This window comes from Garra rufa, chromosome 4 (genome assembly GCF_049309525.1).
Source record: "Garra rufa chromosome 4, GarRuf1.0, whole genome shotgun sequence".
Lineage (NCBI taxonomy): Eukaryota > Metazoa > Chordata > Actinopteri > Cypriniformes > Cyprinidae > Garra > Garra rufa.
Genome location: NC_133364.1, coordinates 57,678,598 through 57,705,837, shown reverse-complemented (window position 1 = coordinate 57,705,837; position 27,240 = coordinate 57,678,598). Strand labels below are relative to the sequence as shown.

The 27,240-nt window shown below is 37.4% G+C and overlaps 1 protein-coding gene across 1 annotated transcript in view; it reads left to right on the top strand.

Annotated features, from left to right (window-relative positions):
• The window catches only part of LOC141333051 (protein NLRC3-like), a 355,331-nt gene that overhangs the window by 293,066 nt on the left and 35,025 nt on the right, over positions 1 to 27,240 (top strand). The window contains exon 5 of the mRNA XM_073837995.1: positions 19,441 to 19,614. Within this exon, the coding sequence (XP_073694096.1) occupies positions 19,441 to 19,614 (174 nt within the window). The remainder of the gene's footprint in view (positions 1 to 19,440; positions 19,615 to 27,240) is intronic.

Genomic DNA, 27,240 nt, shown 5'->3' with positions numbered 1-27,240 from the left:
GCGTCTCGATCTTTCCCCGGCGCACACCCCTTCCGCGGTCTGCCCCGGGGATCGAGCACTCAGCGCGAGGTGCTTCCATTTGGCTAGTCCCCCTCCTTCCTGCCTTCTTTAGGCCATGGGAGCTCCTCTGTCCCCTCTTTGGCAGACAGGAATTCGCATCTTCAACCGTCTCTTTGACTGGTGCTTTACCAGCCCACTCGTGAGTTCCGTTGTGCGAATACAGGGACCTGGTGCTTCGGCACCCCCGCCATCTGGTCCTTCAGGCCAACCGAGGGAATCCTTTTCCTCGGTCGGGAGCCCGACTCGGTCCACAAGACGGCCCGCCTTGCTACCAAGAGCGCGCAGTCAGTGCTGTAGTCCCTGAGCTAATCAGGCACAATACAACAGTCCTCTCAAAATCAGAGGCTCCTGGGGCATATGACAGCTCTAGCCGCTTGCCGCTAAGCTTGTTTCATGTGAGACCGCTGCAGCACGATCGAGTCCCATGATGGGCATGGCATCTCGGCTCTCTCCGGACTGGCGTTTTATTGTATTGTATTGTATTGTATTGTATTGTATTGTATTGGCGTAGTATTGCCGACAAGTCAGCCCGTGGCTTACCACGGGTTGGGTTGCCATGTTCAGCAGAGGCTTACAGTTCCTCCCCATCTGCTCCCATGGAGTCCACGTGGCAGATTTGCTACTTGCCATTAATTTGAAGCAGGGAAACTCAACCGTGCAGCCGGCCGGTTCCCACGGCAGTCCACCCACCTGCAGAATGGCGACTCCACCCCGTGACGCAGCTAGTTGGAGTTATATCGGCAGGCCCAGCCACATCCGCTCGCCCTCCCGATTCCTCCCATTGCCAGAGTAACACTGGCACATAGCTGACCTCCGGGGCCCAAGTACGCCCTTTCCCCAGTGAGCCTCCTTGCGCAGATTCTGTGCGAGTCCAGGGAGGACGAGGAGTAAGTAGGTTACGCTACAAGGATGGCCCACCCGGACTTAGGTCTTAGTAACCATCCCCTCGCGGCAGTCCCTCCCTGTAAGGGCACGGGTTGACAACGTAGATCTCACCGGCCTTTCACAGGCCGTGATACATACTATCACTCGGTACTGAGCTCCCTTGACAAAGGCAGGCTTACGCACTGAGATGAGGTCTATTTGCTGGCATTCCTCTCGCTGAGAGGCACAGAGATACACGATTGCAGTAGTGCTTCCTTTCCTGCAGGAGAGTTGGAGCGCAGGCTGTCCCCTCGACTCGGAATATATGCCGCCGCTTAGCCGCATATCGCATGCAGTAGATGAAGCAAAGTAGGTAAGCACCCACTGGTCGTGAGGTCCCTCAGAGGTGCACCTCATACCCTCTTGGGACCCCCCCGTCGCCCTTCAGGGCCGCGGGGCGCTCCATTTGAGCCACTGGCCTCAGTCGAGCTAGAATTCCTGTCATTTAGACAGCGCTCCTGACGTTAGGCTACTGTTCACATGCGTTTTACTGTATATTATAGTAATATAGTACTAATTGAGTAATTTTTCCTGTTTTATTGTTGGTTTTCTCTTTTGTGGTCATTTGGAATGAGGATAAAAAGACAAAAACTAAAAACATCTATTTAATATCTACTATTTCTTGAATATTATGAAATTCAATAATGCCGCCCCCATGATGATGTCATAATATGCAAATCATGAGAATAATTACACCCCACATCAACTTTTGGTGATGCCCAACATTTTTCTAATTTACAGTAGTTCTCTATCTATAAGCCCTTTCAAGCCACAAGCTTTTGAAATCTTGATGTCAAAATACAGCATCCCCCCCCCCCCCCCCCCAAAAAAAACAACAACAACTGGTGCCTAAAGGGTTAAGACAGAATAGCTTAAAGCCTTTGAATTTTGCCAAACAAGAACTTCATGAGGGCACCCTTTTTCTGTAATTCAACGGCAGTTTGTCAGTTATTTATTAATTGAATTATTATTATTATTATTATTATTATTAAAGGGCTGTTATAGTAGCTCATTTAAGCCATTAGAAATTGCACATTTATATTAAATTAATTATACTATATTAACCCAATGAGCCTTTTATAGACTATAGTATAGCCTCTTCTCAAGTGGATACACACTAAGTTAACTAAGAATTGTCATAGCACTTGCTCTTTTGTTGATTTTGATTCTACCTTTTTGCGAGTCACTTCAGATAAAAGCGTATGCTATGTAAATTTAAAATAGCCTTTTCTAGCAGAGCTTATTCCACGCTCAAGCGGACGCAAAAAGCAGCGTCCCGCAATATATCACGTTAAGCATCCCCCATAAGGAAACATCTTAACGTGGTTTAACGTATCTTAACAAGGAAAAACTTATGTCAAAAAATATGTATAAGTACTTTCTGCTGTCAAAAGAATGAGATCTCATGCAGCAATCTCTGAACTGTTGATTTCTTGATCCTATAAGAGACAATTGAATAGTTTGTGAGTACTGTTGAAATCTGTTGACTGCTATTTATTGATTGTTGATTATTGTGATCTCTTTACTTGAAACAAACTACAAAGAAAAAGAAAGAAACTCAATCAATATATTCTTTTATAAATCAGATTGAATTGTGTTGTCTATTCACTCTCCAGTAGCATCATATCCTCTCTCCAGTAGATGTTACTGGCTTCTGATCGTTGACCATATTGAACTAGTGTGAAACGCCAACAGGGCTCGAAATTGCGACCAAAAATTAACCTGTGCGACCTCAAATTATATTTGGAAGCATTTGTGCGAGTGAGAGAAATGAGTGTGGTGCGACTCGCTTTCAAAACTGTCGCTATCCTAACTACTGCAGTGCACAGACTCTGTGAGCTGATACAGTGACGGGTTCGATGTCTCCAACATTACATAACTATTTAAGTTAATCTTCACATTATTACCTTAAATGCAGATTTGAGATATTAGCCGGCAGGGCTCGTAAAATCGCTAGTCCGACGTCCCTGGGCTCTTGTGTTTCCAGTCGGGCTACAAGAATGTTTCAACGGACTGTCAGACGTAGGGGTGGGCGATATGGTAAAAATATCATATCACGATTTTTTAAAGAAATATCACGATTCACGATTTTATCACGATTTTTTGTCATGTTGGTTTTACTTTTTTACAAGTTGTCTGAGTAGTACAGCCAAATTTATTTTTCTATTTTAAAACCAAAACCTTACAAGGTAACAAAATATAAAATAAAAAGAATGGCAGATATTTAAGCCAAAGTGGGCGAAGACAAAAAATCTTTGTCATTATTTTCTTTGTTTTTAAAAAATAAGAACAAAGATAAGCTACATGTTACAAATACACATACTATACAAATAAAACAAACAGTGCTTTAATTTTCAGGTACAGTCCATGTATTTATCAGTAGCATTCAAGAAATGTAATTAACAAATATAAAAATAAAACACTATATATTATATACATAAATTATACATGGAAGCAACATTTAAAGCAACTGTATTGAAGTTCTTCAGTCACATTTACATTTACATTTACATTTATTCATTTAGCCGACGCTTTTATCCAAAGCGACTTACAATTGGGAATACAACAAGTGATTCATCCTAAGGAGGCAGATCAACATAGGAAGTGTTCAAAAATACCATATATCAGGCGTTGTTAGAAGAGTGCAGGCTAGAAGGAGAAGATCAAGAAAGAGAGGAAAAACAGGCTAGAAGCCTTTTTTTTTTTTTTTTTTTTATTGAGTCAGATAGTGTCGAAAAAGATGGGTTTTCAGCAGTCGTTTGAAAGCTGTTAAGGAGTCTGCATTCCGGATAGGGGTGGGAAGATCATTCCACCAGGCAGGGACATTGAACGAGAATGTTCTGGACAGTGATTTAATACCTCTCTGTGGTGGTACAATGAGGCGTCTTTCACTAGAGGATCTCAGTCTTCTGGAAGGAGTGTAGATGTGTAGTAGTGAATGGAGGTAGGCAGGTGATGATCCGGTGGCTGTCCTATATGCCAGCATCAGTGTCTTGAATTTGATGCGTGCTGTAACCGGTAGCCAGTGCAGGGATATGAAGAGAGGTGTAACATGGGCCTTTTTGGGCTCATTGAAGACCAGTCGTGCTGCTGCATTCTGAATCATTTGTAGAGGCTTGGTTGTACATGCTGGAAGACCAGCTAAAAGAGCATTGCAGTAGTCCAGCCTGGAAATGACCAGGGCCTGGACGAGGAGTTGTGTAGCATGCTCTGTTAGGAAGGGCCTGATCTTTCTGATGTTGTACAATGCAAACCTGCAAGATCGAGCGGTCTTAGCTATGTGGTCTTTAAAAGTCAGTTGGTTGTCAAAGATAACACCCAGATTTCTGGCTGAAGTTGATGGGGTAATTGTTGATGAACCTAACTGGATGGAGAAGTCATGCTGTAGAGATGGAGTGGCAGGAAAGATAAGGAGTTCCGTCTTTGCTAGATTGAGCTGTAGATGGTGTTCCTTCATCCATGCAGAGATATCCGCCAGGCAACCTGAGATCCGTGCAGCTACCGATGGATCGTCTGGTTTGAAAGAAAGATAGAGCTGTGTGTCATCAGCATAGCAATGGTAGGAGAAGCCATGTGCCTGTATGATGGGGCCCAGAGATGTGGTGTATATGGAGAAGAGGAGAGGTCCAAGAACTGAACGCTGAGGAACCCCAGTGACCAGTTGATGAGTTTTGGATACCTCGCCTCCCCAGGCCACTCTGAAAGACCTACCAGAGAGGTAGGATTTGAACCAGCGAAGTGAAGTCCCTGTAATACCCAGCATTGAGAGGGTGGACAGGAGGATCTGGTGATTCACAGTGTCAAAAGCTGCAGATAGGTCCAGCAAGATGAGTACCGATGATTTGGACTCAGCTTTTGCCGTCCGCAAGGCTTCAGTGACAGACAGTAGCGCAGTCTCAGTTGAATGGCCGCTTCTGAACCCTGATTGGTTAGAGTCCAGTAGATTGTTCTGTGAGAGGAATAAGGATAGCTGGTTGAAAACAGCCCGTTCCAGTGTTTTTGCTATGAATGGAAGGAGGGAGACAGGTCTGTAGTTGTCTATGAGTGAAGAGTTAAGTGTAGGTTTTTTGAGCAGTGGGGTTACCCGGGCCTGCTTAAATGTAGTGGGAAAAGTGCCTGTGAGAAGAGATGTGTTGATGATGTGTGTGAGCGCCGGTAGGATTGTAGGGGAGATTGCTTGGAGAAGGTGTGAGGGGATAGGATCTAAAGGACATGTCGTCGGATGGCTGGAGAGGAAAAGTTTGGTTACTTCTGCCTCCGAGCAAGGACAGAAGGAGAAGTGGGGGGTTCCAGCCGTGATTGTGGTCAATTTTAGTTCCTGTATGTGTGGAGCTGAGAACTTATTATTGATCGATGTAGTTTTGTGTGTAAAAAATGTGGCGAAATCATCAGCTGTTATAGAAGTTGTGGGAGGTGGTGGAGGGGGACAAAGCAGTGTATTAAATGTTTTGAAAAGGTTGCGTGTGTCCGGGGAATTGTTGATCCTGTTGTGGAAGTATGAAGATTTGGCTGTATGTACTTGGGTAGCGAAAGATGAGAGCATAGACCGATACATACTGAGGTCGGATGGATCCTTAGATTTGTGCCATTTTCTCTCGGCTGCCCTAAGTTTGGAACGATGCTCACGAAGAACATCGGATAACCAAGGGGTTGTCGGAGCAGATCGTGCTGGCCTGGAGGAGAGAGGGCATATAGCATCTAGACAGGAGGTAAGAGTGGAGCATAAGGTGTCAGTTCCTGCATTAGTGTCCAGGGATGAGAAGTGAGTAGGAGAGGGAAGGGAGGAGGATACTAAAGAAGAAAGATGGGAGTGTGAGAGAGAGCGTAGGTTTCTTCTAAAAGTAACAGGTAGAGGGGTTGGGAGTGCACAAGTAGCAAGATGTAGGTCAAATGTAATGAAGAAGTGGTCAGAGATGTGTAGGGGTTTGACCACAATGTTGTCTGAAATACAATTTCGCATGTAAATGAGATCAAGTTGGTTGCCAGATTTATGAGTGCATGTAGTGATAACACGTTGTAGATCAAATGAAGCTAGAAGTGAATTGAAGTCAGCAGCATAGGGTTTGTCAAGGTGAATGTTGAGGTCCCCAAAGACTAGAAGTGGGCTGCCATCCTCTGGAAACGAGGACAGCAGCCCATCCAGCTCTTCTAAGAAGATGCCAAGTTGAGTAGGAGGGCGGTAGATTACCACAATGTGGAGTTCGATAGGAGATGTTACAGTGATTGTATGAGATTCAAATGAACTATAATTGCATAGAGGAGAATGGGTTGAGTATTTCCAGTTGTTAGAAATAAGAAGTCCCGTCCCCCCGCCCCTTCCAGTGTGACGAGGGGTGTGAGAGAAGGAAAAGTTATTAGAAAGAGCAGCTGGGGTTGCAGAGTCTTCTGGACGAATCCAGGTCTCAGTCAAACCTAGAATGCTCAAACCAGATTGCACAGAAAATGCTGAAATGAAGTCAGTTTTGTTGACAGCTGATTGACAGTTCCAGAGTCCAACCGTGAAAGAGAAAGGTTCAGTGGAAGAAGTGTCGATAGGACGCAGGTTAGATATATTGCGTTGACGTGTGCGTGTGATATTAGTGCGGTGTGAAGAGACCACCGAAATGAGTTGGAAACACATGATAGAGGAGGACAGAAAGAAGAGTGAAATAAAGGAGAGGAGTACTTAAGTGCGTTGTCGGTGTCGTTGCTCGGATAAGTCGCGCAGGAAAAGTCGCAAGTCTTTACTCTCGTCGGTCTTCACGCGAGGAGGCTGAACGCTTCCGCTGACGCTTCAGCGTCAGCTGTTCTGACGCAGTTAAATAGACAACCAAACAGTGCTTCAATGATAAAAGCTAGGGACGCCTCCTAGGCTCAGTCAGCCGCAAATGTCTCGCCCGCACGCAAAATGGCTCAATCGAAACTCAAAAAGCAACAGCTTCGCACTTGTAATAGCTCCAGAAGGGAACGATATGACAAAAACAAAAGCTTCCCTTGGCCGTATGCTCAGTTATCAATTTTAATGATTGCAATAAAAACTAGAATTTAAAGCAAAAACAATCGCAGGACAAATAACAGAAGAACACTCCTTTTCTAACAGTGAATAGATGTAAATAAAACAAACGAATAATTAAATAGAACAACTGAGTACTTTAAGAAGCAGCTCAAAATTAATATTAACGAATAAGTGAATAGAAACTACAGAGTGCGTTTTAGTAGCAGCTCAAATTTAATATTAACCAATAAGTGAATAGAAACTACAGAGTGCGTTTTAGTAGCAGCTCAAATTTAATATTAACCAATAAGTAAATAGAAACTACAGAGTGCGTTTTAGAAGCAGTTCAAATTTAATATTAACCAATAAGTAAATAGAAACTACAGAGTGCGTTTTAGAAGCAGTTCAAATTTAATATTAACCAATAAGTAAATAGAAACTACAGAGTGCGTTTTAGAAGCAGCTCAAATTTAATATTAACGAATAAGTGAATAGAAACTACAGAGTGCTTAAGAGAACAGCGGCTTAAAATTAATACTTAGGAATAAGTAATTAAACAGAAACCACAAAGTGCTTTTAGCAGCAACTCTAAGTAACGACCGCCTAGCGAAATAGTATTAAAGTAGACACTTACGCGCCGTCGTTCTTTCTCGTCTGAGGACTGAACTCACTTTCCCCAGTCAAGAGCAGTGAGTGATTTTCCTTTGTGTTTTGTTTTATTAGTGTATCATCACCCAAAAATGACAATTCTGTCATCATTTACTCACTCATTTTTTAAGCATAAAACATGCTGAACATAAAACTTATTTTGAATAATGTGGGTAACCAAACAGTTGCTGGGTCCCCAGTTACTTCCATATATTTTATTTATTTATTTTAAGTCAGTAGGGACCAGCTACTGTTACCCACATTCTTAAAAATATCTTCTTTTGTGTTAAGCACAAGAAAAAAAAATTAATAGAGATTTAGGACATGTGAGTGACAACATTTTTGGGTGTACTGTACCTTTAATGACAATCGACAGCATGTTTAGCTCTGTCGCAGAGCTGCACGCATCTATACAGACGCGCATCCGTTTTTCTCTTAACTGTTTACTTTCACTTTAGACAACCGACTGTGTTTATATGTAATCCTTGCTTGTTTTTGACAGTATAAGCAAATTAAACGCCAAAGATAGCTCAGTTTAGTAATCAGGTGCTGTTTGACAGGCTTTTAGCGCACGTGCTTCAGGTTTACGCGCTCATGAAGCGCATGCCAGAACAGCGCGCGGACCAAATGGCGTTATTTTACCGGCAAGACTTTGAAGCACATTCAAATAATGTACTTTTGTGATCGCGAATATGAATAAGTGCAGTGTCCCGTGAGTGAATGTACAGTATATTAAGACGGAGGCACACTGTAGCACGATACTACGATATTTATTCAAAAGCAGATCGTGGAGACATTTTAATCGTCCACGATCAAAAATCGTCATATCGCACACCCCTAGTCAGACGTACTATAGAGCTTGGCCAACTACGTCACTGCGCGTAGAATTATGGGTAGTTGCCGCCATGTTTTATGTAACGTCGTCAGCCGTCAGTATTACAAGATAGTAGGCAACTATTAAAAAGAAAAAAAACAAAACAATGCATAGATCCGAGGAAAAGCTAAATCTTCCATACCGAGAAAAGCTTAATGAAGTGTCAAAGCTGAGGTATTTAGAAAAACTAAAAGTAATCAACGGCTCGATCCTTACGAGCATAAAGAGTGGTGGACGATCTAAATGAGTTACCGCCTTAACGCACGTAACATTCCCAGATGGTGTTTTCCTACTTTGTTTGTAGTGTTATTTGCCGTTTTACCTACTGCATTGTTACCTGTGTTCTTGAGACTTAAAGTTTACAGCACTGTTACATCTTACACCTGTTGTGTTTGCACTATAGTATTAGTGGAACTGAACTTTTCAATTTAGTTGATTCTTATGTTACTGTGAACTGTGCACATTTACATCAGTGTGTTCTCCACAAATAAAGAGATATAGAAATGTTCGTGTTTTTTCAATTTATTGCTGCAACGTGGTATGCAATATGCAAAACAGATAATGCATGTTTAATGCTGCGTTCCAGGCAGATTTTAAAGCCCGTAAATCACGACTTCAAACCACCAGTCACGCGTTCCAGGCAAGTCGTGCCAAACTGTCTGAGCGCATTTATTATTATTAATTTGAATGCAACGTTATATTGTCCTAAAGACTATTTTTCCACGATGTACCACTTGCATAAACAACGCACCGTATATCAGAGCTCGGAACTGGGAGTACGTTGATCTTACGTTAGTACGAGTTCACAGATGGGAAATCACAGGTTTGACTGCCGCTCCTTTGCACTTTCACCGGTAGAAGGCTGGAAAAACACAGTTAACGGGTTGCCTGAAACGCGGCATAACTGAAGGCTGTAAAACATTGTTTGTCTATGTATAAGTACACATACATGTGTATATTTTATACGTGTTATATCTATATATATATATAGATACATATATATATATATATATATATACATACATATATTAGTAGTCAACATTCGAAGTGGATCAAAAAAGTTAAAGTCCTAAGACATGATTTTATTATGACAACTTTGATGAAAGCTTTCGATCCACTTCAAATGTTAACTAGTGTATATATAAATAATTTAAATTTTTATAAATGTACATGTGTATATACATATAAATACACGCAATACATGAACATATTTACACAGAAAAGTTTATGTTGGATGACATTCCTTGAGAGCAACTGATTTGACAGCATTAATTTCTTAATTCATGGTTTCATAACAACGCTGGGGCACATATTAGTCAACTAATGCTTTTCCGTCTAACTGCTTGTACCCACGCTATGCAACGCCGTTTTGTTAACTCGGACACTTGGGATCCAAGGTGATTGTCCAAGCTGGAAAGCTGGAAAATCAAACATTTGACAGTCGGCGTACATGCTGGTAATCGGTGAGACTGTGGCAATTAACAACACAACAATAGTTCACCAAAAATTATTATTTATGCAGAATAAAGTAGACTAAAACTTCACGATCACAATCAAACACAGTGTTCGCCGCAGCTCCGTTACCTAAATTCCCAACATGCATTGCGTTGCTGACGTCACGTTCCCAGACTCTATTGTGAAGTAGAGGACTTCTGCAGGTCCTTAAAACTCCTCAATTTATTTGTATCAAATGCAAGTCCATTAAAAGTTATAAACATGTAAAATGTTATGAGACAATCTTGATTAACGTATAAGTTTAAGAGACGGAAAGTCGATCGCGATAGGTTTGGATAAATCTTCAAAAAGGCAATGATGTCATTTAATAAATATGCAAGCTGTACGTTTCAAAGTCAAAACGCGGCACGGATGTCTTTATTAACGAACAGTGAATCTTAATACACAACCACACATCTCACAACCAGTGCTGGGAGTAACGCATTTCAAAAGTAATATATTACAGTAGTTTATTACTTTTTGTACTTTTCTGTAAAGCAGTAATATAACGCATTACTAATCCAGTTTAGGTAATAATATAACTCGTTACAATCTCAGTAAAGCAAGTTACGTCAACATATTTTAACTCAAAATTAATTTGTCAATTAAAAAAAAATCCACAGGTAAAATAGTTTGTCTTCCTGTTGCTGGAATCCGATGTTTGAGATGAATGCAGAGACGGATTCTACATTTGTGAGATGAACACACTCCCGTTATGGAGAAATAACACGAGTAACTCCTGCAAACAGCTGGACTGGTGCCACTAACACTAAACTAATGAACAGAGCTGCGGAGCAGGAAAAAAAGAAAAAAATGCAGCGAACGAGCACAGACAAAATATAAAATATAAAATGAACAAATATTCAAAAATCAATTTGACTTAAATAGCCTAATTAACAGATTTTCAAAACTAAAGGAAAAGACTGAGTGACATGCTGCTTGGTTAATTTTTGTGTGGAGCGGCACTCTACGAAAGTTCACGCAATGGAAACCGAGATGACAGAAATAAAAGTAAACACACTGCAGTTTTAAATTATCTGTAAGACCAAAAATGATGGAGTTGTTCCGCTATTTGATTGCGCTGGCACCTCACGCACACACAGCATTGCAATAGTTGCAGTCTGTTAATTATAAGAATAAAATACAATCAATAAAATATAGAAACACTGGTCAAATTAAATAGTGTGTACTTCGTAGTACAACGGTCGCCGTGATTTTGCCAAGTAAGACATGTTCCTGGATTTTTGTTGATCCTGGATCAACATTAGTGTCCAAAAATGTAGACTTAACCCAATCCCTGCCCCTAAACCTAACCCTAACCATAATTTATTTCTAAAATCAAAGGGAAATAATACCTGTTAAAGGTTGTATCAGCGATTTCTAGCCTAAAACATAAAGTGTCAATTTCAGCTGACCTTTTTCACGATCTGCTCGCTGCCTGCCCCATAAATTGTCTGTGAAAAAAACGCGTCTCTCTGGTCAGCCTAGGGTCCGAGATATGCCAAAAAACAATCGGCGCTATCAACTACTCCACAGATAATCAAACAGTGACTACGTTTACATGGACACCAGTAATCTAATTAATGACCTTATTCTGAATAAGACAATAATATGATTAAGCTGTTTACATGAGTGGCTTTTAGAATATTCCTTTCATGTTCCCGTTTTACATGTTATAGTACATAGATCGATTAATGACACACATCATTGGGTCCACACGCGACACTATCAGTTCATCTTCCTTATAGACTTTTGGATGTTTCGGTTTTAATTTTACAAAAAGCTTGAAGTGGCACTGGACATATGCAACAAATATTTTAGAATGTGTGAGTTAAAATTTGCCGTGGTCGCATTTGTGTGAGTGCATGCTGTGCTGCTCCAAAGCGTCTGCTCCATACAGCGAGCGTTTCAGAGCCACTCAGTTTTTTTTGCCGTTTACCTCACATTACGCTTTGGAGGCTTTCATTTATATTTTTTATTAATTAATTTGATTGCACAGTGTTTGCGCACCCTGTAATAAATTGTTTAGTCGGCATATAACACAGCATGCGATGGAGTCCATTCCTCGTCTTATTAGTTTTTGTTAATAAATGCTACATAAGCTAGTTTTATTTTATTGTTGTTATGCTGTTTAAATAACAAATCCATCTTTTAAGAATTTGTTTTAATCTTAAAATTGATAGGTGTAGCCTATATATGTGAGCAAAACCAAGATCATGAATTCGAAAGTAAAAGTGAAAAGCATCCTAAGACATTCCAATAGCGGAAATCCCGTTCACAAAATTAAAATCACAAATAATACTAATGAAAAAGAACGGGTTGAATGTTAAATACGTTTTCATAAAACTATAAATTATGATAACAGACAAACATGATTAATCCCATGTTGTAGCAAAAAAATAAATAAATAAAAATGAAACCAAAGCATATGCATGTGCAACCAACTGAGAACGTTATGCAGCGTTCCAGGCAACACGTTACCCGTGTTTTTCCATAACTTCTACCTGTGAAAGTGCACTGGAAAGGCACTCAAACCCGTGAATTCCCATCCGCGAACTCGTACTAGATCGACGTACTCCCAGTTCCGAGTTCTGACGTGACATAGCCCGCGAAACAACAATAAAGCCTGTAGGGGTGCGGTGTTTATGCAAGTGGCACACGGTGGGAAAATAGAGTTTAGGACAATATAACGTTGCAGTCAAATTATTAATAATATAAAAATAATAAATGTTTGGCGTGACTTGCTTGAAATGCTAAAGTCCTGAGTCGTGGTTTGAAGACGTGATGTACGAGCTCAAAAACCTGCCTGGAACGCAGCATTACTGTGTATCCTGTCGCAAAATGTGGCGAAAAGTCCTACACAAGGGTAATAGTGTGATTAAGGTGTGTACATGTCTTCCATAATGCGACTAAAATAGGAATACTCCACCTGTCTTAATTCGATTTGTGTTTACTTCGATTATGACTTTAGTCGGATTAAATTAATCAAAAATCTCAGTTTACATGGTTGCTTCTTAATCAGAGTATTGTCTTAATCGCATTAAAATCGGAATATTGTTGTCCATGTAAACGTACTCAGTGTTCCAACCAATCGGCGTCAGGGGTTTGGTGTTGTGGACTTTCCTACTGGTGCTGGGATGTGAGGGAGGCGGAGCGAAAGTCCAACTTCACAATGGTCCTGCATCACAGTAGAAGTACCAACCCAGTGTTTACAAAGTGAACATGCAAAGATGATTGTTACCCGTGAAATGATAACATTAACTTGGATCTTGATTGTGTTTTATTCCACTAGTGCAGAACTCAAACGGTACACATTTTGGTTGTTGTTGTTGTTTTACTTGTAGTTAGAATAGTGTACATATGTGCATTCGTGAGGTCAAACTGTAAACATAAAACAGTTCACAATTAATATTTAGTCATGTTTTACATCAAGCATTGTCACATTTAATGCAAACAGATTTCTGGAAACACAGACTTACGTTAAACTTTGTTTACTAACTAACTTTACTAACAACTTATTGCACGAATATCTGCAATCTGAATATTGGCAGCGCCCAACAATGATAAAAAAGATGATAAAACAGCCATGTAGGATGATTTTGAAGTTGGAGAAGAAAATGAGATGGCAGTTTTTTTGACATACCCTAACTGTTATGAACCGGAATAAACAGTTCAGGCAGAGCAAGCTTCATTAAACTGCATTTTGGAAGTTCAAACTTAGAGATAATTCCTGAAATGTTCTCCTCAAAAATATAATTTCTTTATGACTAAAGAAAGAAAGAGATGAACATCATGGATGAAAAGTGGGTGACTACATTACCTTTTGTTCTGAAAGTGAACTAATCATTTAAGACTGGTTTTAATAACTATAAGATAACTCAAGTTATGTGTTCAAAGTCATGCTCCGTTAAACAGACAAACATTAAAGGGTACGTCTGGTGAATTTAAATCCACTTTGTATTCTCACAAAATCTGTAATATGTAAATGAACAATATTCAGATGATGCAAAGCATTACTTGGCTGACAAATAAATAGAGATATCTCATGGAACTAAAAGAAAGATTAAACATTGTTTGTTCACATATATTACCATCACAAAGCAGGTTGAAAATCACCAAACTTGCTTTAAGGTGATGATTATATTACATAATATTTATCAAGTTTGTATGTCCATCTATAGTTGGTCTCATCTGGAGTCTTAATGAGTGTTGTCAACATCTGAAGTGAGGCTGGGTCCAAACTGTAGTAACACTGGGACGGACAACCTGAGAGATAGAAACAGGAAAACAGAAGAAGGATTAACATAGATAATGTTCATATTATTGCTAAAAACTTTACTGGACTTCGATATCCTGTGTACTATCAATAGTTCAGAGTTTGGTGACATTAATTACCTTACTTTGCTCTTATTTGGTTAAATCACAATCTGATTTTATCCTAAATCCCTTAGCCAGCATATTATTTGTCTTTAGTATTCAGGGAACAGACACAGTCTCTATGGAATGGACTATGTATGCCACAGTATTATTGAAATAGGAGGAACATCTAAACTGTAATTTACACAACTGTTCAAAAACTGGAGTCAGAATCAAAGAACTTATACTGACAAGAAGTGAAAGTCAATAGAACGTTCCATTGCAACAGCGGTGCCCAGCCGCAGCCCAACGCTTCGCCATTTTGGAGTGAAAGCCACTCGGAGTCGGCAGTCCACTACCTCCATGCTGTCGCTATGGCAAATATCAGCTGCTTTGTTTTAAAAAAAATACTTTAAAGCTGAAATACACAACCTGAATCAAATATATTTTTTTTTTACTCCTTTCAGTTTATTTCTTAAGAATTTTTGTATTATATTAGGCTAATTCTGTTAATTATCTGTTTATTATCAAAAACAGACTTTGTATTGCATTTATTTTTGGCAAAATCTTTGCTCTAGCATTATAAACATTGAACTAATACCAACATGTATAATTAAATTAAGGACATACATCAGAAAATTGGGAATGTTAGACAGTAAATATACGACAGGAATATATCAGCTTAACAGTAAACTGTTTTTGCAGTATTATCTTATATTAATGTCCGTTAAAGCATGACTAAAAACTCCGAAATTATTTAATTATTAATTTATGAAAGACACAGCAATACATTATGTTCTGTAAGATCATCGATATCTGTCGTGTGATCCATGGGTTTAACACGTACAATATAATGTATAAATACAATATATATTTCAGACCTATAATAGTAAATAATAATAGTAATAGTAAATGCATTAAGTTGCATAAAATAAAAATACAGCAGGCTGCCTCAAATGTAATGGTTGGATTCCACAATTGATAACATAAAACATAATAATACAATACAACTTTTACTGTAGTAGTCATTACATTTACTGAAGACTTAATTTGAGAAATTGTCTATTGCACTTCTGAACTGGCTGTGAAAATTTTGGGTGCGTAAGAGTAAGATATGATGAATTCTGATCCGTAAAATAAATCTAACAGTGTAGACTGACTTTTTAAGGTCACACACTACCTCCCTGCAGTCATTGCCTTCTTTTATTTCCACTTTGACTTCTATTTCGTTGTCATTCTGTCTGCTTCTGTGCTGTTGTCTGGTTGGAATTTTCACTCCAAAATGGCGGCCGCGCTACCGAAGCGACACCTAGTGGCTGTTACCAAAACAGCAACAGAGTTTCGCCTCTTGGTATTCTATACTCTTTGGTAGAATTTGTGCATCTTTTAAAGAAGTCTCTTATACTCACCACAGCTCTATTTATTGTAAAAAACAACAAAAACAACAACAACAACAACAACAGTAGGAAAACAATAACATTCTGAAATTATATTACAAGGGAACATTTTTTTATTTGAATGTTAAAATATAATTGATTCCTGTGATCACGTCTTCAGTGTCACATGATCCTGCAAAATTAATTCTGATATGTTGATTTGCTGCTCAAGAAACATTTCTGATTACTATAAATGTAAAAAAAAAAAACAGGCTATGCTGATAAATATTTTAGTATAAACTGATTTTTTTTCAGGATTCATGCATTCAAGAATGCATTCAGTTGATGAGAAGTGAGAGTAAATATTTTTGTTTCAAATACACAGTTCATTCTAAACTTTATATTCATCAACAAATCTTGAGGAAAAACAAACACAAAACATGATTAAGAAATATTTCTTGAGCAGCAAATGAGATATTTCTGAATAATAATGTGACACCTAAGACTGGCCTAATGATGCTGAAAATTCAGATTTGATCACAGAAATAAGACACATTTGAACACATTTAGTCACTCATGTGTTGGATGTCAAAACCTTCTCTAAATAACTTCATGTGCTTTCTTAGCTTACCCATGTTTACATCTCTGTCAGCAGCTCCCTTCAGAAATTCAGATATCTTTGAGCTTCTCATCTGTTGAAGATTTACCCCTCAAACCACAAAACAGTTTTTATCAATAATATTGTCATCATGAAAGATTTAATCACGTTTGAACTTTGAAGTTAACTAGATTCAGTTCATTTGAGCTCAGTTTAGCAAACATCTTTGAGCTAAAAAAACTGAGTAATTGCCGGCAAAACCTTTACAAAGCTATCAAAACCTCCCATCTACACATAAATATGTGAATAAAAGTCAAAACTTTCATGAATAAGAGCTCAATATACAGAGTTGGCCTAACGTTGCCTGGTCTGAATAAGAGTTGATATGCTAATGGACTTATTCGAAGTCACTTAACTATTTCTATAAAGTAAATATTCAACAGAAACGTCAGTTACAAGTAAGAAAAGTGTCAAGAGCGGTTTTATGTAATATTTGTGTGAATTTAGGGACTAAACTGACCTAAAAACGGTGAAAACAGCAGCGAGAGACGGGTGTTGCAGCCTGTCAGTTGGTGTGTTTCTGCCTTGTTCCCATGGTTACTCCCGCCGCTGCAGCGTTTGAATGAGACTCAGCACACACGCATCATAACACATTTACATAAAGAAACATGCAGAAATAGACAACTAAATAATTAATTATTATTAAACTTTACATTTTAATGGTTTTGTGGTTGTGACCTATGACCTATTTATACATGTAACTGCAACCTGTTGCATGACTGGCACTTTTTCTTTTAGTTTTATAGATTGAGAACATTCAATTTTTTTTCCTTTTTTTAGTTATATTTTTTGGGCTTTTATGGCTTAAATGGACAGGACAGTAGAGAGATGACAGGAAATCAATGGACAGAGAGAGGGGAGCAGGATTGGCAAAGGTCCTCCAGGCGGAAATCGAACTCAGGTCGCCGTGAGCACAGTTGCGCTATATGTTGGTGCACTAACCACAAGGCTATCGACGCAGACTCAAATTATTTATTAAAATATTCATTTAAATAACATGCAGTATTTTTATACTAAGAACAGGTGTTAAAGACATTCAGATCTGCATTCATGCTGCTGCTGATCCAGAAAGAGCAACACAAACTGTCTGTTTGACCACATAGTCATCATTATTTCTGTGTTACAGACATTTACGTAACAAGTACTGGGATAAAAGTTTATAGTTTGGATATAAACACTTATTGTCTACAGTAGCGATCAAAACTAAAGTATCTTAACACGTATGTATTATAACACTTAACCTCTTCCTCCAGGAGGTGGCCACAACTGCACATTTAAGAAAAGTATTCATCATTGAATCATTCATTCAGATTCTATATTTATATATATATATATATATATATATATTAGGGGTGGGCATAGATTTTTTTTTTAATCTAGATTAAATCTTGGAATTAATCTAGATTAATCTAGATTAAAATGGCTAATTTGAATTCTGCTGAAGGCATTCAGAATATGTGTGCTATCCAAATAATGATTAAAGTAAGTCTTTGAGAACGGGCCAGGTGGCGCATTAGACCAGGCGCTCATCTCCTGTTTCCAAAATGCATCACAAACTGCTTGACAATTGCATTTACAACATAATTACCTATACAAACTTGTGTAACCAAGTACTTCTGGATTTCTGCGTGCACAGTCTTCCATTAAACTGCGTTGCTCTTAGAAGCGTCAATTCAGTTGTTGCATATAGTTTAATGTCTTTATTTCGGGATTATCAAAGTAAATTATAACTCAAATTTGAAATTTTACTGGGGCACAACAGTTTTTCACGGGGGCACGTGCCCCAGTAAAAAGGGTCTAGCAACGCACCTGCTCTGAAGCGGCTTCATAACTGCATCCATGTTTGCACGTCTCATTTGATGTGGTAATTTCACAGAAGTTGAAGACTCGTTCTCGCCCCCTACAGTGCAATTCGACTAGATATACGTCATCCGCGCTCAAATATCAAAGTGAAAGTCATCATATCTTGCGTAGTTTAGACCCAGGTCCCAACCCAACTTTGAGAATAGATTAACGACGATATTTTTTTTATCGCACGATATGAGTCTCACGTTAACGCAGCACGTTAACGCCGATAACGGCCCACCACTAATATATATATTTATATCTATATATAGGGGTGGGAGAAAAAATCGATGCATCGATGCATCGCGATTCTCTCTTCAACGATTCTGAATCGATTCCTAATATTTCAGAATCGATTCTGAGCTTTTTTTTTCTGCATATAGCACGTGTGCGCGCTAGAGACGCGGCTGGCTACAGCGCACAGAATCTGCACTGTGAGACACGTGCGCATTGCTTGACAGTGTGCTTCCATCCGCCGTGTTTTACTTCAGATATGCGTTCATTTCTGCCGTCTGGAACGCAAGAAACTGTTGCACTGACAGACTCACGTGCGCTTTGTGTTTGTTCGTCCTAAAGCTCGTCCCTAAAGCGGACGCGGTTAAATGCCCTTGCATTTTGGAATAGTTTCAAACGAAACTGTACATACAGTCAGTTATGTTTTCAGAGCAGGACAAAACATCTGATATATTGAAATAGATCTGTGCATCAGATGCATCAGATCTATTATCTCGCCACTGCTGTGCATTAGTTTGAATGCAGCCTGTTAAAGTTCCCTTACTATGATCTCATCAGTAATAATAAAATGGCAGTAATGCCAAGGAAAAAAGAAAAACTATTGTCTGTAAACTTTCGGATACCTGAAGAAAACTTATTTTAAATAAGTAATTGTTTTAAAAAGTACCTTGCTTACATAATTTAAAAAATAAAGTAAAGTTGGCCCAAATTAAATTTGATATAAAACAAATATGAAAATGTAGCCATGTGCAGTACTATTGAAAATTAAAATTAAAATTAAATTGAATCTTGAAACCAATGAAGATTGATGAAGATCAAAATGATACCTACATTTTATTTTATTTTTTTGCATTTTGTGTTTTTCAGTTGAATAAAATACTGCTTTGCCTATATTTCATTGACGATGTCTTTAAAAAAGTTTACAAATTTTGTGTCGGGCTGATCTCTATCTGATAAATTGACATTAATATGGCTGTTTGTTTTGTTCTCTTCACAGACTGTGTGGATGTGAACTCACTGCTCAGTCCTGTGAGAGTTTGTCTTCAGCTCTACAGTCCTCAAACTGCCCCCTGAGAGATCTGGACCTGACTAACAATGACCTGCAGGATTCTGGAGTGAAGCTTCTTTCTGAAGGACTGAAGAGTCCAAACTGTCAGCTGGAGATACTGAGGTAACTGGTTTTCCATAAAATAATTAACAAAATGCTACCACAATAAATGGCCATTGATTTTTGTCAACAATCTGCTGTCAATGCAATGCCAGAACAAGAGACAACATTCCCAGATAGCATCCGGATGTGGGCCACCTTTGGCAAAAATGTGGCACAATCGACAAAGACTAATCAGGGTGTAAACCAAATGTGGTCCACATATGTTTCAGGAAATGTGGCCCAGGTGTATTAACATGTTTCTGGGATAGTTTTGGCAAATATACAACACAGTGAGCTTTGGCTAATCAGTATGTCAGCCTAACTTGTCCCACATTTGACATGGCAAATATGCTCCATATATCATAAAACAGATGAGGGCTACTTCTGGTTTGGATGTAGCACTGGATAATAGAAATATACATTTGAAATTGTAAATATAGGCCTAAAAATGTTATAGAATTTGTCTACTTTTAGTAGGATACAACACAGTTAACTGATGCAGGCTGATCTGGATATGAGTCTTAAGAAGGCTACATAACTAGCTATTTAATTTTGAAACATGCTTTTAAAGGCATTTTATAGGTGTATAGTGCAGTAAATAAATAAAAACATAAGTGCAGTATAATAATATCTCTTACAGCTAGAGCCACTGTCTCTCTGTCCTCATCGACTGAGGTGTCCCTCTCAGCAACCCCCATCACCAGCTCACAGCGCTCCTCCATTTTCCTATCTATACTGTGTGCTTGTAAATATTTTGTTCTCTTATGAATTGGCTCTGTTCTCTCAGATATTGAGTGTTTTGCTCAAGCCTTCTTTTTGCATCATTGAAGACCAGAGGAACTTTTATAATTCAGGTGACAAGTATAGGCTTATCTCCCTTATCTAAGCAAGCTGATTATAGTCAGCCTTCTCTACACTGTCGACTAAACATACTGAGGTTTGACATTCACATTCACTGAATCACTATGATCAAATATGTGGATGCATAAGTGCTTCATAACTATCACTAGCAGATATTTCCCGTCTATATTGTAGTATGATTGTATCAGTGGCATTCTCTCCAAGAACACAAGGCAGGCAATGCCTACTCAAAAACCTGATGAGAAAACAGTCAAGAGTTCCCAAACATCCTGAAAAACTGAAATTTTGTGATGCAGTTTTCCAGATATGAGAATTAAATAATACCCAAACTTCCTTAATGACTTCTTTGAACAGTTTGTTTTAAAGAACTGTTTCATGTTCATTTAAAAACATGTTTCCTCTTCTTGTGGATTTGATTATTACAATACTTTATTTCCACTTCATCAGTAAATCCTCAGCTTTGAGGATCATATTTGTCTTGGTTCTTTCCTCATTTAAGTGGAACAGATTCAGTGCATTGACAACTTGACAAAGACTGTGTCCAGATCATTGAGTCAGTGAGCTGAACTGGATCAGTTTGATTCATGAATGATTTGCTGCAGTTGAGCACAAATGCAGATGAGTTATGAGCTAAACCCCGAGACATTTCTCATACCTTGGAGTTTCTGTGACATTTGTGTTTACCTAATAGGTTACTTTAAGGGGTCAAGTGGTAACACTTTAAAATAAATAACATAATTATAAAGTTATAAAGTATTTACAAATTATTTGCAAACTATAGTTAATCAATAGTTTATAAACTGTTGTTAACAGACATTAACAGACTATCCAGACTCTTCATTCATTGTCAATGTAAGTAGCAGTTTCTTTATTCTTTAATTAGTTCATATATAAAGAGTTAGATCATGCTTTGTAAACAACCGCAAATAGTTCTCACTTTAGATTAAGTCATGGTATATCAAAAATGTCATTAATTAAGTGCTTAAAACCAACCTGTATTGGTCATTTCTTAAAACATGAAGCCTATGTCCAAAGTTAAACAAAACCACTTAAATGAATTTGCATAATGATGTCAAAATGAAAAGCATACAAATACTTATTAGTTCACGTTAAATACATCAGATAGGGATAGTCTTAGAGTTAGGTTTAGTGGAGACAGGATATACAGTTTAATTTATACATTATTCAGTGGTAGGTCCTTATAAAACATGGAAACCCAATGTGTGTATGTGTGCTTCATGTATTTGTTAACATTTTAAGAAATTTTGGATATGAATGCAATTAATATCCAATAAAGCCTGGTTTAAAGCACTTAATTTATGTAATTTTCAGATTTTCTGTGCCCTAAGCAGTTAATAAATTGTCAAAAAGTTGTTAATTAGGACTTAAGGACTCAGCAGGGAAGCCTTCCAACTCTCCACCAAAAATAAATACTACATTTTGAAACTTCTTTTTAATAATATTCAACCCCGAAAACTTAGCACAGAACAAATCAGTGCACTGGACAAACCAATCATAGAAAAATAACATGTCGCCTGAATCCAATGCCTAATAAAGCAGCAGGACCCGATGGAATCATTTTATGCCATTATTCATGGTTCTGGTCCATTTTATGCCCATTATTCATCAGAGCAATAACAGAAATAAAAGAAAACTCAAGATTACCAGTAGATATGAACACTATTTCACTCATCCCCAAACCTAATAAAGATCCAACCCTTCCGTCCTTTATCTCTCATCAACGTAGACATCAAAACAATCAGCAAAGTTCTTGCACATAGAATTAAAAAAAGCCATTTGTAATCCACCCGAATCAGACAGGTTTCATCCAGTAACAAACGTGTAACCCGAGTAATCCAGGCTACTAGTAAAGAGAATAGGAATAATTTAAAATATAAGAAAAGTTGGAGAAAGCTGAGAAAAGAGGAAAAAAGGGAGAAAATTTCAGAACAGAGCCATAGAGAAACAGAGTTACGACACTCCCATAGGCTTCATAGGAACTGAGGAATGCGGAAGTAAAGCGTGTGATGGAGCGGCCAATAGTTACAAACAACCAATAGTTCCTCCATAGAAGCCCATTCATTTCAGCGCTTCTCAAGCACAGTTGCTGGTAAATTGAAGAAATTACTGCATTTCTTTACATTTTAACGCATCAGTTGACCTCTTGGAAAAACTGGCCAGTAGTGGTATTTAATGAAGTGTGTTTATAAAGTAACAGTTAAACTGTGCAGTTAGATAACGTGAGAAACACCATAATAGCAACCATAACCAGACACTAATTGTCATATTTTTACGTTTTCAGTCTTTCTGCAATCTTTCTCTCACTGTAGGAGATTGAATGAGTTTCAGTAAGACTGCATTCAAGAAATACGATTAAAAAATGTATGCTGAATGCAATTGGTTGACTTGTGTTTTTTAAACACTATTTTCATCTTTTCTATTGAATTGTCAAATTCCATTCTATTGTCAAATGCCAATTGCCATGTTGTATATTTGAATATCATAAAATAACACGAATAAATTACTTTTTTTCTTATTTAACATTAAATCGTTAAATCAAAAGATATTAAAAAAAGAGTGTTTGATCATGTCCAAATACACATTCAAATGTATTTTACCTTAAATATCATACTAACTTTAATATAAAATACTATATTAGAAAATGTTATCTTTTAAATCGTCAGGATCATTATTTCACATATTATTTAAAAATTACTAAAAAAACTCCTCAAAATATTAACTAAATAGAACTGAACTATATATTACAATTATTTAATTGAATAAAAGTTACACTTAAGTTGTTTGGTCACATTTGACTGCCAAAAAGTATGAGAACATATTAATTATGTCTCTTTATCACTGCCCAGAATAAAATGCGATTGTAAAGCGTATTCAGAGAAATTTTCAATACACAATCAATGCACATTATGTGTTAATAATTACTTGAAATTGCTGCAAATAAAGTAAAACTTCGGTCTATCCTGATTAAACTCATTCAAACACATTGACAGCACGGAGTTGTTTGGAACTATTGAGAGCTCCATGAACCACGTGACCGCGTGGCGGTGAGATCAAAGCGTGTCGCACCCACTGATCTATATAATGATAATATAATCTATTATAGATCAGTGGTCACAACTCTCTTTCATTATGGCTCTGTTTCAGAAGAACAAAGAATCACTCTTCACTTCAGTGACAGACATCTCTTGGAGCCAATGGTAGCAGCGCATTCATAAGCCCCGCCCACATGTCGCGCCGGCGCTGCTGCTGCTTTCAGTGCGAACACAGGGAGAAAGACAAGATTATACGAGACTGTTTCTCCAGACACTCACTGCTTTAAACATTATTCTAACCAGAAATGTGACTGAGTGCGCTTGAAAAACTGAACTTAAAGAATTGAGGCATCATCCTGAAGTGTTTTCATCGGAGAGAAAGAGAGAAGAGTGACATGAAAAACAGAGAAGTGTGATTGGAGCAGATCCCAGTGTTGAAGCCTGAGATTAATCTTCTTTGTGACGATATATAAATCTGTTTTGCTCTGGTGAGTGAATGTTCATATATTTGATCTAATATCATTTTGAAATGATTCGTTACAAAGCTAATTTGAGTAGGCCGTTCGCATACCGCCTGTGTTAAACTAGTTAGCATGTGAGCTAAAGCTATCAGGAGTTAAAGTGATAAATGAGGAGACAAAGAGTCATTTATGAGAGTCAACATGTTTATTAACAGTCGGAGAGTTGTATTAATGTGTCATTTGAGATAGGGCTGCACTATTATGACTAAAATCATAATTTTCGATTATTCCCTTGAAATTGTAATTGCGATTATTAATTACGATTAGTTAATGCATTCATATTCACAATGAGCAATAGCTACATTTGCTACATAAGTTATTAATCTTTGTTAAAATAACACAACTCTCATGTTAGCTCTTTAAATAACAGCTGCAACTTTTGATTTTAACAATTTGTTATTAAATATTGGAATAACCTAAGATTAATGAATGTGTAGAATAATTTTTCATCGGCAGTTTATGTTAAGTTTATTTATAAAACGGTTAGTTCCATTCCTCAATTCTGATTGGTCAGCAGCTGTGTCGTATTCATGATACGGCACTGCTATGACCGCTTCACTCAATGGTTTTGTGTATCATTGAACCCCCTTAGCAACCACCCTTAGCAACGTAAACACAGCTGCAGCAGTTAGGGACTACTTTTTACAGCGGAAGGCAGTTAATGATTTTACTTTATGAAAACGTACAACGTAATATATATAAATTAATATATATTTTTGATTTTAATATTTTTATTGTGTGGTAACCGTTTTATAAAAGCAATAAGGTACTTGAGGCTGTGCTGTATCATGAATAAATCACGGCTGAAGGGGTTGCAGGCACTCCGCTTCGCGTCGTGCCTAACAACGCCCTTTAGCCGTGATTTATTCATGATACAGCACGGCCTCTCGTACCTTATTGCTTAATTATAAAACGGTTAGTTCCATTCCTCAATTCTGATTGGTCAGCAGCTGTGTTTTATTCATGATACAGCACTGCTATGACCGCTTCACTCAACGTTCTGTGTATCATTGAACCTCCTTAGCAACCACCCTTAGCAACGTAAACACAGCTTTAGCAGCTAGGGACTACTTTTGACAGCGGAAGGCAGTTAATGTTTTACTTCATGAAAACGTACAACCTAATATACAGTGTTGGGAAGTAACTAGTTACATGTAACTAAATTACCTAATTTAATTACAAAATAAATGTAACTGTAATTAGTTACAGTTACTAAAAAAAATGTGTAATTAAATTACAGTTACTTCTGAAAAATGCCAGCAATTACAAAGGGGATTACATTTGAATTTTTTCACACACTCACCCCCACTTACGGATTTAATTGACTTCTTCAATATTGTATTGACTGCTCTAAAATGAGACACCAATGTTTCAGGAGTTTAGGACACAGAATAGGACACATGCTTATTCGATAACTCTAAACTTTCCTATTTGCGTTTATAAATAAACTTTATTTTTTAAGATTGTTTTTTTCAAGGCATTGTTAGATGCTGTGTTTCCTGTCATAAATATGCAAACATTTAATTTCAAACCCAGTATCACAGCTATTAAACAATTTCTTATGATGATATTTATGTTATGATCGTGTTCCGACATACTTTAGTGTCTGTGCTTTAAATTAAATTATTACACGGTATTGTGGAATGCTTAATTCTGATTGGTCACTCACGACATTCAGGGCAACTTCAGTCAGTGCTATATGCTTGATAATTTTTCTTGCCGGAAGCTTTGTGTTTGGTTAGCTAACAAGTTATTAAAGCTTAATTCAATATTATGTGGACAATTTCTTAATTCTGTCAATTTGTTTCATACAAACGCAGCTGCTGGCATTTTTTTTGTACACTGTAATGGAAGATATGATAACTAACAAAATATTACTAATTCCTTAATTATTTATGTGGTTAAATGTTGTGTAATAAAACTGGTAAGACTGCACTGTATACCTAAAATGTCTAATGAACTTGCCGTTTGCTAGCAACTGATTTCTTCATGGAAGCTTTGCGTTCAAATATTTCCCTCAGATCAGTATTTTGTGTTACCGCAAAGTAAAGATGTATATTATCCCTTACTGTATTCAAGTGATGAAAGATTTTTAAGGTTTGACAATGATCAATGTTGAGTGCTACTGTAAGATTAACTCTGCCTCATTTAAATTCAAAATGAATAACAGTTGAAAATATTCAAAATTTAGAAAAGTAATCGAAAAGTAATTAAAAGTAATAAGTTACATTACTTTTATAAAGTAATCGAAAAGTTACACTACTTATTACATTTTAAATCAAGTAACTTGTAATCTGTAACCTATTACATTTCCAAAGTAACCTTCCCAACACTGCTAATATATATAAATTAATATATATTTGGATATTACAGTGTTTTCCATAGGGATGCACCGATCCACATTTTTTCACTTCCGATCCGATTCCGATACCTGAATTTGGATATCTGCCGATACCGATACTATTCCGATACCAGAGCTCTATTTGCTTTTATATCACTATGACTATTATCATTATTGTTGATTTTATGAGGCTGTAACAAACTTCTCTACAAGCAAGTCTAAGTATCTCCCAAAAAGCAACTTGAGGTAAGTATGAGGTTAGAAAATGGCAGAAATCCCATCCTGAAAACAAATATGCAACTTTAAGGGTTTAAATTGATATTTATTTAAATTTCAAGACAGGGTTACTAGATACTAGTGCAATATACACTCTTGTTGCATAAAACAAAAAGGTTTTCAAATATTTGAAATAAAAAATAAATATTCACACTATAAATAGAACAATGTGCATCTGATCAACATAAATTCAGTAAATTCTTGCTTGTGTAGCAGCAACAAAATAAGGTTTTCAAATGTTAAACATTTTGAATGAAAGTGCAATAAGTGCACTTTTCGGATCAGCAAAAAACAAACAAAACAAAAAAAAGTTTGTTGTTTATTAATTACTGAATGCTTACTTTAAGTACTTCTAATCCACAGCAAAAACTAGCTGAACTAATATAATAAGTAACAAAACAAGAACACTAACACAAATGACAAGTGTAGATGAATACAACATAAAGTTACTAATAAAATCAATAATACTAGTATTCAGGTGCAGAAATTTAATAATTCATTGATAAATAACTAGTGCTTCTCACTGCAGGTATTTATAGGATGCTGTCTCTTTAAGGCCTAATGTACGTAATACTGGCACGCATCTCCTTCTCAG